At 42.2% G+C, this 16,940-nt stretch overlaps 4 protein-coding genes across 5 annotated transcripts in view; 2 read left to right on the top strand and 2 right to left on the bottom strand.

The window, feature by feature from the left end:
* LOC126557240 (nicastrin) overlaps positions 1–14,232 on the bottom strand; it is a 380,964-nt gene extending 366,732 nt beyond the window's left edge. Inside the window, exon 1 of the mRNA XM_050212946.1 lies at positions 14,228–14,232. The gene's annotated coding sequence lies outside the window, so the exon portion shown is untranslated. The remainder of the gene's footprint in view (positions 1–14,227) is intronic.
* LOC126557054 (nuclear pore complex protein Nup107) overlaps positions 1–16,940 on the top strand; it is a 408,812-nt gene that overhangs the window by 131,741 nt on the left and 260,131 nt on the right. The window lies entirely within an intron of this gene.
* Positions 1–16,940, top strand: part of LOC126559365 (AP-2 complex subunit sigma) — a 576,875-nt gene that overhangs the window by 79,371 nt on the left and 480,564 nt on the right. The gene's annotated exons all lie outside the window — the stretch shown is intronic.
* LOC126557983 (nucleolin-like) lies at positions 8,461–9,829 on the bottom strand. The gene has a single exon (XM_050213912.1). It carries the CDS (start codon positions 9,817–9,819, stop codon positions 8,461–8,463), a length of 1,359 nt encoding a protein of 452 aa, XP_050069869.1. The 5' UTR covers positions 9,820–9,829.

Raw genomic sequence — 16,940 nt, forward strand, 5'->3', positions numbered from 1 at the left:
ACACAGCAACAGAAAAGCCACAAGGAACAATATGGACGACGATGTAATGATTTATGTCCACTTGCCATATCCTGCTTCGTATGGTTGAAACTTGATTATTTGTATGTCTTTTTGCTGCTTTTTGCCTTGTCGTTGCATCCGAATCCATTATTTGCGTCTACGATCGAACAGAAAAGTGAGGATAGTAACGTAATTGCTAGTAACATGATGCTCTGCACCCTGTTCGAGGATGCTCTCATTCTGTCAATCGGTCTTGGTCGTTTCGTTCCATGAAAAAATTGAACACTGCTTGTGACACGAAGTCTGTGGGCGCTAGGGAAAGTGCGAAACAAGGGAAAGGAGCTCGATGTTGTACCGAAGTTTGCTGCAAAGTGCAATGCAAAACACTTTGAAACTACAATCATGGTACTTTGACGTTAGCAAGTGCTCTTTCTTCTTTCACTTACAACAGTGCAAACAGTTGTTCAAACAGTTCCTCAATACAACCCGACAGCATGGACCCGTGGAGCTAGATTTCTTTTGCTGCTTTTGTGGGTTGGAAAGAACGTACACAACAACTTCGATCGACAGCTGTTGTTTACTGGTTGGATGCTTTTTCCTGCTGCTGCTGCTGCTGGCTGTCGCCTTTACATGTCTTGTTGTGCTTTATGATGTTCTGTTAGTTGCTTCTTTGCTTCTGGGTTATCCTTACGATCGACATACGATTTCTGCTAGTCGTAAACTACAACTACAGAGGCGGATGGAATAGCTCAGAGCAAGTCTTCTGCTGGCACGTCGCTTGGTATGCAAGATTTACATCCGTTTACTATCTATCGGAGCATTGTTTGTTTTCTCTGTTATCGAGTTTGGGCAGTGGAATAAAACGTAGGATAACAGCAGGCACATTGATACGGAAATAGTGATATTTGTGTTGTTATTTATGTTCTTCCTTAATGGTGAATGCAGTTTTTGTGCCGTTGTTTAGGACCGGTAATGCATTTTCAATTGGAAACAAATAAAGTGTTATGGCGTTTGGTTTTTCTCGTTTGAATTCAAGCAAACGCCCAAAGTTATGCAATATATTTTGAGATGAATACTGAACGCTGCGCTGCAGGAGGTGAACTTGTAAACATTTTCAGTCATAAGTGAGAAATAACAGTTTTTAAAATGGAAATTGTTGGCTAAATTGAACATTTAGGCGCTCTAAGCATAGTAAACAACTTAGAAAATTTTAACGGGAGAAAAAAGCAATGCTAAACAAATGCGAAAAGCATGTATTTTTGGTACCATCTCTTTCGCTTTTTCTCGATTACTGATACTAAAAAAAATACAAATGAACAGAAAACCGTTTAGAAACCGTTTCAAAAACAAAAAAAAAGGAGCTTTACAATCGCAACATCAGTCACCCACTTCAGGGTATAATAAATCAATAAAATTCATAACGAAATGTCACCTCACCACTCTGCAGCACAAACGGTGTAGCATTGTGACAGATCACAAACAAAAGGACCGTGAAGAAGGGCCGGGTGATACAGAGGATCCCTTAGCTCATCAGTGCGGAATCCTTCAAGTGTAATAAACGAATTTTCTTCCCCATCTACCGGCGTTTCACTCAATCTGATTGTAAAAAAAATGGTACAGGGCCTTGACAAAGTACGTTGGTCGTCTGGCATGGGGCTGGGATGGCATTTGAATGGTGGTTCGTTTTATTTCATCGTTTTAGCATACTTTGAGTCGGGTACTCGTGCCTGGCGGGCGAACGGTTCGAATCTGAATTTTCGTACACTTACATGTTGTGTTGAGTAATGCTACATCCTCTTTCGCTTGAGAAAAAAAACAAACAAAACTCAAGCCGAATGGTGAACTCGGTAGGCAATATAAAAATTACCACCTGTGCCAAACATCCATCTCCATTCTGCGACCCACACCGCAACAACAGCAACAAAGATTTCATAGGGAAATTTATCAAAAATATCCTTCTCTAGCCCTTGCACAGCTCACTTCCATTGTGCGGTGGTTCAATTTCATCTTCTTTAGTCGATTCCACCACCGCATATACACTGTTGACTGCCAGATTAAACAAAGGCTGGTGCTTCTTTTGAAACAGGCTGAATCGGGCAACATACGCACACACGCACACATGTTTATCCTTTCTACGCACGAAACCACAATATCTGCACCGGACAGAAACGTGAATACGAGAGGTGAAGGTGTTTATGCGTTATGTGGAGTTTTTGGATATGTTTTGATGAGGCAGCGCCGGTTGGTTCCGTAACAATTTCCATAAAATGAAACGACTTCACCCAACACAAAGAGCCCCCATTGATCGGTTTGGAAACGTGGGTATGGGGGTTGGATTTGGTTTGGGAGGTGGGTGTAATCACACACACACACACACACACACATACACACTGACTGACTGCGGATAAAAGAAGCGACACCACTCAAACCGAACGGCACCCGGGGAGACTTTTGTTGAAAATTAGAAATATTCCTGTGTGCCCCGTTACCAAAGTGACAACCGCTGGAGCCGATGTGGTCCCTTCACGTAACACCACAACCCATCCGACAACGGAATACGCCAATACACCGATGGGAAAGTTGGAAATGACAATAATCAAAGGGAACGGTTTTCCCCACGGTACTGGGGTTGCTGCTTTTCCGGTTCCACCCAGCACCACTTATTGGAGGCGTACACGAGCGTTTAAACATTAAACGAAAAATTTAACCAATAACCATCGTACCGAACGTCCGTTTGAGCTAAGGTTTTAATGGTTGGATTGTGTCTGAGAGTATGGTATGTTCGGCTTTACCTTTTACTTCGTTGGTATATTCTAAACATTCCCACAGGCGTTGACTATCTTCCGTTAAAAAAGAGACTCTCCATAGAATTTTCATCGATTAGTTTGGGTTTGGGCGTGTGTATCTATTGCGTAGCAAGAAATTGGCTTTTGTGACACAAAAAAGGGGACTAAATCCGGCTGCTCTTTTACGGTGTTGGGAAGCAAAAAACTAGAACTTTCTTCCATTTCGTGCCAAATACGAAAGGATTGGACTGAAATCCGATTTGAGTGATGGAATTTGAATTATGGCTTTGGCTGGTCTTTGGATGGAAAACGAAATGGAAAGTGTGTATAGACTATTACGAGATGTGGTTTTATACACAGTAATAGGAAAGTTGAACAGATTGCTTTTACGTAATTGAAAACATAAGAGATGATCTACTGCTTTGTCATGAACTTGTGAGTTGTTTCCTGTCAAGATGTCTGATTGTTATAGTTCTTAAAATGTGTTATAAAAATGCATAATTAGCTTTACAAAGTAATTGAAAAGTCATTTTGAAAAAAAAAATCCATGAATCAACAATTTTATCTCCTATCGAACAATAAAAGAATATTACAATAAATAAGTTTTCAAGCAATGATTCGTCCATGAGATAATTATTGCTTCAAAAAATGATAACAACTCCAATAGCTGATGAAGCAATAAATCTCAATTCAAACCAATCATGGAATGGAATTTCGATGATGATTTTAATGACATATTTCCGTCTCACGTTCGGCTGGCGTTCGAAAAAGAAACATTCACTCCATGCCCTTCTGGCTCCACCTGAAGCATGAAATGATAAATGAAGGTCCTTGATGTTTTCTCCCACCGTAGCCCAGATTCATTCAGCCTGCTGGCAATACATTTTCCAGCAGCTGTCTGATCGAATTTAGTTTTTTTCCCAATCCACTCAGCAGAACGAACAGTATCGGAAAGCGTGCTTGCAAGTGAAGCGTTATTTAGAGCGCTTGAAGGTTTCAGGTTTCTTTGATGAATCATTTCAGTACTTTGTATTTCGTGCATGTTAAACTGATAGTATCCGTTAGTGGTGAATGGTGATGTTACACGATTGAAGACAAATTGTAATAACATCAGCCAGCAGAGGAAAGTGTGCCGGAACTTTAATCTGTATGAGTCTAGCTTTTTTTTGTGCGCTTGTTAGAAGTACATGTGAATAGGAAAGAATAAAATAAATCAGAAAGTTTCCACCTCATGAAGCACCGTGAGCACCGACACGTACGCCGGGGCTGTGAGTTATGACCCGCAAATGGATGTCAGTGCAATGAACAAATGCATTCCGTCCGTGTGGGAGAACAAACACGCGCTTCCGGTTAGCCGTGCGATGAGTTATGAGGCGAATTTTTCCTCATCATCTCTATGCTCTGCATTTTCACAATGATTTCAAGCATCTAGAGCGCAAATTATGGAATGGTAGAAGCAGAAAAAATGCTATGCTATGTTTGACTTCACAATGACATCCTTTCCGGCCAGGCCGGTTCGTTTGGTGTGGTGAACCGTGCTTCAGGATTATTAATGGAGCTCCGGTGAACAAACGGAGAAGCTGGTACGAACGATGCACACATTCATTGTGATGGATGACCATCATGTTGCTAGCAAACAGTCAGGACAGGTTAATTTCAACGTGTACGTACGATAATCCACGAGCATCATCGCTGCAAACATAACCGCCACCGATCCCTTTGCCATTCTTCTGCTCAACCGATCTCGAGCATAATAGAGATTGGTTAATTTGTGGGACAAATTTTCGCCGAAATTTGGAAAACAAACTACTGGCGATTAAAATTTCATGAACAGGAGGGTTTTTGACACCGCGGAGGCGCTGCAACCGCGTTCCGGGGAAAAACTTTCCTTATCATGCAATTATCCTTCGCACCACTTGGTCTGGAGGAGATGAAATGGAACGGTGAGGCCGCAGGAAGTTTTCTAATACTTCCACCCCCGGAAAAGCTGGTCCGCTCGCAAATTAATTCATTTTCACCGACATATTCTACCGGCAAACTAAAAGCGACGCCTCACCGTGTGCGAGAGTGATTTGCCTTGCCAGTCTCACCCTTCCAGATAGGGCGATAGGACACAATGTGTTATTAGCTGTGAGACCGATGGTTAGGGTATGTCATTGCGAAGGAAATTAAATTCCAAAAGTTCGGACTACTACTCCGTGTGCTGTTTGGCATTTGGGGTAGTAGTTTCCCTCCCAGCACCAGAAGCATACAACCTTAGAAAAAGTGAAAACACTGATAAGAGTGTACCGCAATTCATCCATGTGGGCTTTTGAAAATGGTTCCTGCTGAAAACCACGTATCAAGCTCACGGAGAGTTTTCTTTCCCAAATCCGTACGTTCGAGGACAAATGGCTGTTTCTAGTGTGAGTGTGTGTGTATTTGTTGTTTGCTTACTTTTGTACACGAGTTCAGGGACAGGGATCCGGCACCAGGCATCGGCAGAGGTTCGGTGGTTTGGCGTTGTGTACTTTTGGCGCGTTATTCCGTCAATAACCATTAATTTGATTACGCTCGACATGGAACAGATAGCCACGGGTGACAGAATGGGGACACTGGGAGTGGACTGAGGTTTGTTTGCCTTCTTTGTTAGTGTGTGTGTATGTTATGGGTGGGCAAATGAGTGTGTGAATGAGGGCAAAGGACGTGAATGTGCGACCGTGTGTCGTTAATAGAACAACGACCCGGTTTGGCTTATCCTTTGACCCAAAGCATGGTCTTTGGTGTTTTCCTTATTTGAGGGTAGTTCGAGTATAGGGTGGCAGTCAAGATTTAGTTGTTTGTGTGTAAGAAAATCACGAACATTTGAAGTGTTGCTGGTGTTTTGTGGAGCTTAAAGAGCAATGCTCAAGCTGCTTTTAGAGAAGGAGAATGATTTATGAACATAGTGAAATACTGTGTGTTTGGGTAGAGTATGGAAAAAATCTAGAAATTAAACATAAATTGGTATTATAAGTGTAAGATTCTACATGAGTAATTGAAGGTAAAGTCTTAGTAGCGTTCCCGAGCGATTAACTTTGCTTGCTTGACGGTACGATTCAAAGCCCTGTAGAGTGGATTGCATAAATTGGGGCGTATTTCAAGAATTTCCTTTTTATTATTCACAAGGATGATTGGCAGCTACTTTTAATGCTTTCCTTTTAAAACTTTGTTAATACTTCCATGTGTGGTAAAACCAATAACAAGCACTCTGAATAAATATCGTTTCAACTCACTTATTTCCTTACAATTACAGTCCTGTGAAGTGCCGCCTAATCAACGCAGGATTAGTTTTTTGTTTGCTTCCTTAAGCGTTATTGCGACTCATTCTTCATTCCTTTCGGCATGTTGAAGTGTGTTTGAAAGAGGAATAGGAAGCAATTCAAAGAAATCAAGCGGTAAATATATTCACGCCGCTACAACGAAATATCCTGCATTTGTTTGTACAGCACGATGTGTTTACGTGCGTTGCGTTTTTCATATTTGCGCGTACATCACGAAACCTGCTCTTCTAGGAGCAACACTTTCGCGTTACCTTGAAACCTTGACGAAAAGATCACAACGTGCGTACCTTGTGGTATAGTAGGACTCGGTGAACATGCGTTGAAAATAAGAAGAAAAAAACGTAGGCTTGATACTGAAAAACAACTTTATATGACCGTGTGTCTTGCATACCGATGATTGACATCTTGAATACCATCACGTACCGTCCGGATTGAGGATTGCTCTCCCACGTAGATCGTGCAGCAGAAAAAGGGAGAAACCAGTTCTCACCTTTTAGCGCGTACACTTGCCAAGCGTGATGATGAGCTTTTCCTTCTGAGTCTTCCTTGTGCCTAAGCTCGCAAAGTGTTGAATAACATTTCCCCTCTCCAGCTCCAACAGCGATGGGTGTGCTGACGTAAGGAGGGCGAAAGGAAGAATTTTCTCAGGATGGAAAAATCAATCGACAGGAAAGTCATCGCTCTTTTTGCAAGAAGGTGAAGGAATTGTAAATTTTTGAATTCAACACACGAAAACGATTTCCGGGAATAGGTGTTGCCGGTTGTGTTGAGAGTAAAATAAGCTAAAGTTATTGTGCGTGTCTAATGAAAGTATCCATACCTCTACAGTCTGTATCAAAATAACACTTCTCTGATGGATAAATTACCTACCTTTGATGTATGATACTACATTCAACTGAAGCTAGGATCAGTGATGCTATATCCTGAAGAAATACAAAAGGAAATATTTATGTTCAGTTTGGAAGTTTCAAGTCACTACGGGAACACCCTTAAAAGCAGCACATATGGTAACTACAGTCTCATATAATTTCTTTACCCCCGATGGAATATAATCTCACCACGACTTTGTCAAGTATGATATCAGTTTTATTAATACGTTTCCTTGATCTGACTGTGTTCATTGTGGTTGTGTTTTAATACAATCTTGTAGCAAGTGATTTTCTTCACAAAAAACTTTGTGTCTCCTCTTTTTTCCAATTTATTTTCTTTCAGCTGTGTTTTTCCTTGCCTTGCATATCATACAAAGTTAGTTTCGCCATCAGAATTCGTCGGATTGATCAGCAAGTCTCAATTGACTTTTCCAATTTCCGGTATTTTCATTAGATTTTACTTTCCAAGTGTACTTTCTACAAATTGATCAATTGCTGGCTAAACTTTTGTCTACCGGCTTACTCTATTTTGATTTCTAATTTCTAAAGGATTTGTATGGATTTGTGTTCTTGCGGCTGTGATGTCTACCATAATAATTGCGTTTGAAATAATTTTTCTTTTCACTAGAATGGCGTGGCCTTCAGCTATAGTGTATCTGATTTTCGCGTTTTGTGAAATTTGTCCTGATAGTCTCAGAATTTGGTACACAAGGTTTGGTTTCTATGAAACTATTATGCAATTTTTAGTTGGCATCATAATTTGAAGGGATTACATTATTAAAGTATATTTGCTTAATCATGCTCCTGTTCAATCTTCTCAAAGAAATACATGCTACATGAAACCAATAAGTGATATTCGATAATGTATTTAATAAATAACATATTAGATTATTTATCTATCCCATAATTTATCTTGAAGTCCTTGAAGGAGAAAACAGCAAGAAAAGGTAGAGTAAACAGTACAACAATTAAAAAAAGGTGCTAAATGATACATTATAATTCAAATACAAGCAATATTAAATGTACCTTACTATGTCGACAGTTTTATACTTTTAAATCTGCTTTCAAGGGGTCTATAGAGGCATAACAAAAACTCGATAATAGATTTGCAACACTTTTAAGTTCATTTTTAAATGAATGAAACGTATAGTGAAATAAGCAGACTAAATATGAAATTTTCTTCTACAACATTCAAATTAAGGGTGGAATGTCTATGGCAGTAAAAACCTACAATATGGATGCTTTTGCTTGTTTTTTGCAGGATCTAGAAACATAATCAGAAGCCGAAAAAGGGGACAATGAACCATTCTATACAAAAACATTCTTCATTTCTGCAGTCCTAAACATTTTTAGTACGGAATAAATGACTGAAATCATGAAGAAACGGCCAAAGGAACGGTACACATCACCTTCACAAGCAGCAGGTATCTCGAGCGTATCGTTTGCGTATTGAAAACAAGCATCGCTTACAGTAACTACAACCACCAGGGTTCCTATAGACTTTTAGTCAACTTTAGTCTTCTTACTGGGTGGCAGAACCGTCTCTTCATCCTCCTCTTCTTTTTCCTGCTCCTCCTCTTCCTCACCGGAACTATTTCCCTTTCGTTCGATCGAAGGTTTAGGACTACTGAGCGAATCATCGCTAGCCACCGCACAACGGCCACTGTTTTTCGCTGTCTTTCTTCGAGCAGTGCCGGAAAATGGTTTTTTACCAGTGACATTAGTCACAGCCGCAGCACTGGGCCGCTCCATACTATCCTCTGACTTCGTACAATCGTCCAAACTGTCCAGCACGAATTTGTGATCCTTGGACGACTCGTCCGATCCGAGTGCACTTTTCTCGTGCTCCGTGTCAAAGTTGCTTTCGTCGGACGGATCCTCGCTTACATGGTTGCTTTGGGTCCGGACTAAGCTGGTGGAATTTCCGTTTGTTGTCATGGATACATCCGATTTGGCAGGATTACTGGGCGACGCAGGTTGATTTGGATCTACCGTGTCGGTGACCGATTTCCCATTCAGCGGTGTATGCTCTAGTATGTCCGGTTGTAATTCACTCGCGACGTAATGTGTCCACAGTGCGAGCTCAACTTTGTGTGGTGACCATTTTTTTTCGTGTGCCTTCAATCCGGGCTTTGAAGTGTCGGGTTTGCTTTTTTTGGTAGGTGATACAGTTAGCGAGTCGTCCTCGTCGGAAGTAGTGGCGGAACTACTGTCGTCCGTGTTGCCATCTTTAGCAGTCGTACCATTGCCAGCCCGCTTGACGCTACTGGTCGGCTGTTCTGGTAAACAGTCCGCTGGATGACACTCGCGATTTAATCGATCTGTCGTGGCCTGGATGTGCTGCACAAAGTTCATGTACTCCCGGGTGGTGTAGTCGATGCCTTCGATCTCCGGTATTGCCATCAGACATTCGTCCGCCATAAATGGGGCAGTTTCTGGAGCCGCCGCAGCAAGCAATGCCGATGCCATCGTTGTGCCGACGCCTTTTAGATTCGAGAGTGCGGTAATGGCCTGTTCCAGGTTGGGCAGTTTACGGAAAGCTTTTTTCGTTTCCGCCTGCACCGCTCGAGGTGTGTTTACTTTGATCAAATAGGATAGCTGTGGGTAGAACTTGCCACGGGTTTGTTTCCATTTCATAGTTTTCACCAGCTCCTCGTGCACCATGAACCGATCCTTGCCCCGTTTCTTGATCAGCTGAGGCAGTTTGTTCTGGTACCAGTCGTCCAGCCGGATTAACTCGTCCGGTTTTTTGCATTTGTTTTCCGCTCTCAGCTTTAACACCTGCGGATAGAGGGCCAGCACGTGGTCGAACTGTGCGGATGTGCCTTGCGAGAAGAAGGTAGCCGTATCCTGCTTAGACATCTTGATAGCAGTCTTCTTTGAGGGAGCAATGCGATCGAATTCGAGGAAAACTTCCTTTGCCAAACACCCCTTTAAAGCTGAAATAACCAAGCGAATAGTATGTAAACGGTAACATATGAGAATCATGTTTATCAGGGAAGCATTGCAACACCATTCAGTGTTTCCTGCAGTTCAACGGCGTACCAGAATGCAAATTAGTTCATACAATATTGCTGACTCGTTCCTCATTTCATGAAACAAATGCTAGAAAATGCTCCCCTAGGAGATTTTCGGTACATTCATGCAGACGTTAATCCTTCCATAGCGCTACCAGCAGACTTGATGGCATTTCATATGTTCTGGTAATTATTACACCGGTTACGGATCTTGCCAAAGTTTCTTCCCCCAACGAACGCAACGGGTTAAACTGAGCAATTCCTCGGTGCACGTCGGAAAATGAGTCCTTTATTGTTTACAACAAATCATTAATCACCCCCAAACCTTTTCCCTGCTATTCAACCAAAAGTGCAGGCGTTGGTAAATGCCTTGGGGGAAAAGTAACAATAAACTAGCAAAACTTACACCACCGCAAAAGCGAGTTAAAGCCGAGTAAAGCACGAAAAAAAAAACTCCTACAAAAGCAATAAAAAAGAGAAAAACTTTATCTACTAAGCTTATCTCTTTGGGCTTGGAGCTCCTGCTTTCTGGCTCTGACTAGCACCGGCCCGGATGACGCCGGTTCACGCAAACGGAAGTGAACGGCAAACAAAAGGGAAGCAAAAGAGCATAGAAGAAAAAAAAACCCTTCTACTAATAATGTCGATGACTTTGGCTTACGGTGGCAACCGAAGCATTATTGCACACGCGAAAACAATGGAAATGAGCTGGAAGGAAGCCGGCACTAGGAGGATCAGGGGTCAGGTGTCCTGGGCCTTTCACGCTTGCACTGGAGTGAACGCCCCGGACTGGGTGCTTGCGTTGGTTCATAAATATCCGATTCTTTTCCGGTTCATTTGAAGACGCTAGTTCCGGGGTTGGTGCTTTCGGTGCGGACGTTGCATTGACCGGGCCTGGTCTCATTGGGGAGCTCGTAAAGGGAGCTTGAATTGGGATGGGTAATTCTATAAATCTTGCTACCCCAAACCCTGGTGCCTTTGGTTGGCATAAAGTTTAACTGCGAGTGGTTAGTGCCGTATGCAATGGGACTTGGATGGCAAGTGGAATTGGTTTGCTTTCTTTTTCTGCTTCCACACGCTCAACTCTACTCAAGTAAAATCCATCCATTCGTCAATCAGTTTGGGACTATGATTTTTTTTTGCTGTTGGTATTATTATCCTGGGTGTAGTCCCGAATCGTAGCCTTGTGCCTGCACAGTACACAATTAGATTCGTGCAATCAGCGATAGAAACATGAGATTAATTATGAGAAATTTAATTAGTTTTCGTTTCCAAGTGAAGAAGAACTCGGCGTTTCCCAGCAGCGAAGGAACCATTTTTATTCGGCACACCTAACGAACCGTCTTACCATAATGCTTGGCTGCAGCTAACGTTCCCCCTACACATAAACACATTAAACATTAAAGTTCAGCAGGAACTCCTACGTATTCTCCGCAATCGTTATGAAAACCCCTCTAAAAATCCAATCAATAACAAATAAAACCGTTCCCAATTTTCTTTTCTTCGATTCTCACCCTGGCTTCAGGATAGCGCTAAACCGAATAGTTATCCTCTCTAGCAAACGAACCAGAAGTTAGATTGCGTCCACCTTACGAAAAGTTGGGCTTCCCCACTGTTAGGTCATGACAAAACTTTCGTCTCGTTGTGCGGTGTTGGGACTCTCGGTAAGATCGATCGATTTGTGTTCAATTATTTTTTGTTTGTTCTGCTGCACACGTACCGAACGCAGCGCACATCTCGTCGGCCAAGAAGCTGGGTGGGAGAAGCTGAAGTTCGTATTTCAATTTCCGCTTGCGGTTTGTGCCGACTTTCCCCAAAATGTCCTCGAAATGGCGTGCTGTGTCAAGTTGCATTATACACGCGCGCGCGGAGCTACGAACTAACTCGGAAACTTTAATGTAGGTGTCATTGGCACGCACCAATTGTCAGTGGCAACGGTGAGGGAAAAACATGCTCGAACCACAGAAACGATAGACATTTTTCCTGCGGCAGGAGTATTTGTGGTGAATCCACGAAAAGACGCATACAAGGAGAAGGAAAGAGGAAGTCTTCTGATTGTATGGAAGGATATTAAGATTTTATACAAGCATTTTTTATATATTTTAGAGCTAATAATAGTTTATTTAAATTCATCTGATTGACGTGTTGACTAAAAAACGTGTTTTCAAAATTAAATTGCATACTTTTAGGCTTAAGGAAAAATCGACTTTAGAATACCGGAATAAGAGAGCAATACCAAAATAAAAAAAAAAAAAACTCACCAAACCTGAATATTAAAATGCAATTTTTGCTGATAATCACTTCACAGCACGAGCTTTCTTCACTAAGGAACGGTTTTACGGGATAGCAAAAGCCATGCTGCGCGAGACATGTCGCTGCTCGTAAAGCTTCTTTAACTGATACATTTTAAACCGAAATACCCTCCCCAAGAACTGTACTCCACCAGCTCTGAGCTAGGGACTGTACTCGTGCTGATAAGTTAAGCGACTTTTTCGGTTGTGATGCTTTCGGTGAATTTTGGTGCCTCACCATGTCACACGATGCTGGCGAGGCCATTAATTTCAACTGTCTGCCAACTGTTGTTGGACGTTCCGTGCTGCTTACACTCGGAACGGGGCGCAAAAGGGTCTTAAAATAGTGTACTGAATGAAAAATGAAATTTCGCGCTCGTCTTATGGCGCATCTCGTGCGCTGGAGCGGGTTGCGAAAGATTCGAAGCGACGAGTGTTCCATAAAGACGTTACTAGGATGTTATTTTCGAGTGCTTGCAGTGCATCAAGTGACCGGGTGCATGCTCTCTTAAAGCGCTACGGGTTGTTTGTTTCCGAACGTAAAACGTGATAACTCATATTTAATGGCTAAGCCAGCATGATAAATATGCATTAAGACAGCAAGCATCACAGCCGCAGTGGCAGTGAGACGGATGTGATGCTGTGCACAAGATCATAAAGGATTCTGTCCCATCGGAGTACATCCGGTACTAAACAGATAAAAAAAAGCTGTGTTTGGTAAACTAGAAGAGCCTTACGAAGCAGAACATCTCAATCAATATAAGCGATTATTGAAAAGAAGTTTGAATTCGGTAGGATTATGATGATGTACGGTTTAGTTCACACCCATGAGTGAGTGTTGAATCGTTGGGACTAGTTATGGGGCAGACGGTTCCAGTGGCTCCGACCGGTTCCGATCGGCTTCAGAAATAAGCGGAACCGGAAACGAGGATGACAAAGTCGTAGGTGCGGACCCGTGGGTTCAGAGCCGGTTCCAGCGTCGTGGATGAACTTCGTAGCACCCATCACTATTTTGTACTCGCAACTGATGGCTTAATTAACATCACCATCCATGTAGTAGATCGCTAAGACAAATAAATCATAATTTGCATTCTGGTCGCGCCATTAAACTTTTTTTAAATATATAATATTCGGTTTTACCTGTATGCTGTGGTTAATTAATGAAATAGAGATCCAGTCGTCGAGAGTTTAAACCTCACTTTCAATCGGCAGCTGCTAAGTAATGTGCTGATGTTTGTTTTTATTAGGTTTTTTTACACCTTTCAAATGTTTTTTCCACTCTTTTGAATCTTTCTCGCAATTTTTACTGTCACTTTTATTTATTTTTCAAAATTTCTTACATCATGCACAGTTTCATTCATATAATCAGTCTATTATATTAAACTGTTTTTCACTTGGATGTTTGACTAAATTAAATAATATAAAAAGTGTAATTAATTTCCCATAATTAACTTGAACCTCTAAACAAACTCGTTATCACAACACACTTTATCAATTCTTGAAATATTTAACGGCTCTGTGCGATTGTAGACTCTCTCTATAAACAGTTCTCTCTCTCTCTCTCTGTCGTTTGGCTCTAGCAATCGCTCTCCCATCGTGATCGTACAACGTCATGGCGCTACTATGGGGTGGTTGTCGATATTTTCGCACGTTTTACATACGGCTCAATGTAAGAGCGTTCCGCGGTTTCGGTTGTATGGTTTTCTTTAAATAGTATACCCAAGTAAATAAATAGACGGTGCCACATGCTTCTGCACGTTGCTGGTGAGCATACTATAACACGATAGCTGCACCCACAGGTGTGCAATATTGGAAGCAGCATAACCGCACTCCTAAGCAGGACTGATAACTGCCCTCTCTCCCTCAAAATCGCAACCAATCCTCTCACCCCCTTCGATGTTTGCATCGATGACAGGAAGAAGCCGGTATCGATGGGTGGATTAGGGGGGAAAGGTTGGTCACATGGGAAGCACGGGGAGGATGAAATTTATACGCGCGAACTTTTTTCACCAGCCGGTAAACCCGAAACGGAAATCTGCTTAACGATTAGTGCATATACTTTAGTGCAATAATTGGTTTTATATAATTTTCCATGAAAGACGTTAACTTTCATTTTTATCATACATTCTCAAAAAAAAAAAAATTTTAATGTTCTTTGTGCAAAACGCACACGGTAAATGGGAACGAAAAATCGCATAAAAAGACCACAGCAGCACCCAACGTAGCAGAACCAACCGCACTAATACACTCGTGCGAAAATGCACCAGTAAAATAACTAATTATTAGCTTTTAGTGGTAAGAAAAAAACCATTTCCACACTGCAGAAGGCTTTCGAAGGCAATTAAATTTTGCCATATTGCACAAATTACACACCTCTCAAAATAAGTGCAGAAAATAGAACAATATTGAATAATTCCTTTGTTGCCTACGACGAACATTCTCACACAATGAAATGAGCAGAGAGCCACCAAATGACGGAAAAAGAAAGTCAAAACCAACCGAAATACATTACCACAAGCACTACACATCACTGACCGTCACTTGTACCACACACAAGACACGATATTCTAGCACGACTCAATGAAACAGTGCCCACACGGTGGCGTTTTCGGTGGCAAACGCAAATCGTCGACCCAAAACTCCGTCCGTACCCGGGGAGCAACACCAAAGAAGCAACAACAACAACAAAAAATCGATGAGCGCAGCAACCCCCAGCATACACGCACACACACACACAGGAGAACTCGGTTCCGGCTGGCCAATCCGTGGCCGTGTGTACGAGAGCGCACCCGTTTGTCTGTGGTGTGCTGTTTCTGCGTACACACACGGTGTGTACCCGTACCGCGTCCGTTGCACCGAGTCACCGGAACCGGAAGATGCAGCAGCAGGACAACACGTTCGACTATCACCCCGTTGCACGCCGAATCGAACGACCGGGACCCAGCCGTTTGCACAGAGGAAAAATCACCCTTCGCGTTGCGGAATTCGCACGTAAACTTTCGCAGTGTAGGTAGGATCGATGGGTTGTGTGCGAAGACGTCAAAACTGTGCTACGTACCGTGGCCGTGGCCGCAGTGAGAGTGTGTATCGTTCGGCTGCCCTTATGCTCTCGCTCGCTTGTGCGCCCGTATGGATGGGGTGGGTTTTACTCTCTCGCGAAAACTGGCTCTGCTTCTCGTTCTTTCTGTCTGTTGGTGGATTGATCAAAGGGGGTTGTTTTTGGGTGGAGAAAGGAAAGGGCACAAGACTCTCTCGCTCTCTGTGTGTGCGCGCTATCTCGAACGGGCGACTGGGTGATACGGTGAAATCATCGGCTTGGTCCAACACACAGAGTCGCATCGAGTCAGCAGCACTACGGGTTTTGCGAACTGCGTGCTGTGTGTGTTCTCTTGGCAGCCCCAATAATGCTCTTGCTATCGTGCCAGTGTGCTCTCTGCGGCACTGGCACTGGTTTGTGCTGGTGGCGCAAGATGGCGACCGAGACTGTTCGAAAAATCGATTTGTATGTGTCATATGAGGAAGGTTTTATGAGATTAGATGGGATTTTTTTTTAAATAAACCTTCTTATGATTAAAATACGAACGAAAGCGATGTTTGGACTGGGGGTTGTTTAAATAAAATTTGGTCACAAAATTCATCTGCTGGTTTTATAGTCTGCAGCCTTCCCTCTCTAGAGAACTTGGTACAGAAGCAAAACGTGAGATAATTTTTGAATCGGAAATGTCGTTGAAATTTGAAAATTTTACCGGGTTGAGGATGTAACTAAACTACATCAAAGACAAATTAAACTATGAAGAAAGAGAACGAAATATCTTTTTAGAGGAGAGAAATAATAATTAAATGATATAAATCGAATAGCTTTCAATTAAAACGTAGTATTTATAGTCACAAATTTGTGTATAAAACTCATTTCAAAATTCTTCAATATTTTCGTAGTAGTAAAGAAGGATTGATTATTGAATCAATCCTCACTCTGTAAACTAAGTCCATCAGACTATTGGTAAACCAAGTCAAGCAATCTGGTAATGCCAGACTAAAGACTTTGAATCCCATCAGGACCTTCTTTTCCCGTACTCAGTACTCAAGTATGGAAATACAAACAGTTCAGAAGGCTAGAAATGGATAAAAAACAAAAACAAGAGAACAAAAAAAAAACAAATTAACGACTGAAGAAAATTTCACCCTAAATTAAACACTTGTTGTGATTGAGAATCATCAAAAATCTAATGCAGGAGAACACAGACCTCTTTCAGTTTCAACGATCACAAGCTAGGCACAATAAAGACGGACACCGATGCTCACGAAACATAAATTCGATACTCACTTGTTGGGTTGATGCAAAAACCCGGTGCAGTCCTCCCTTCGGCACATATAGAAAGAACCAGCTCAAGTGGACACGAATGGTTCTAATGCACGAACCGAATGCTCCTTGCGCCAAACTGTTCCGCTTCGTTTGAAGTGGCAAATACCGGGACGCAAATGGTGCAATAACAATATTTCCTTACGAACCACTTACGAATTTGGGTGGTCATTATGCATGTTTTCCCTGTGAAGAGCATTATGGTATTGGGTCGTGTTTGGGTAATTGATTCGTTAGCTTCAAGTGGTCACATCGAACGGGCGCGCGTTGGGCAATGTGTGTATCGAATGAAGATATGTTGTTGATAAGGAAATG

Source organism: Anopheles maculipalpis, chromosome 2RL, assembly GCF_943734695.1.
Source record: "Anopheles maculipalpis chromosome 2RL, idAnoMacuDA_375_x, whole genome shotgun sequence".
NCBI classification, from domain to species: domain Eukaryota; kingdom Metazoa; phylum Arthropoda; class Insecta; order Diptera; family Culicidae; genus Anopheles; species Anopheles maculipalpis.

Bases quoted from the DNA above. Each gene is read 5' to 3' on its own strand.
- LOC126557983 (XM_050213912.1), bottom strand. From the start codon at position 9,819: ATGTCTAAGCAGGATACGGCTACCTTCTTCTCGCAAGGCACATCCGCA.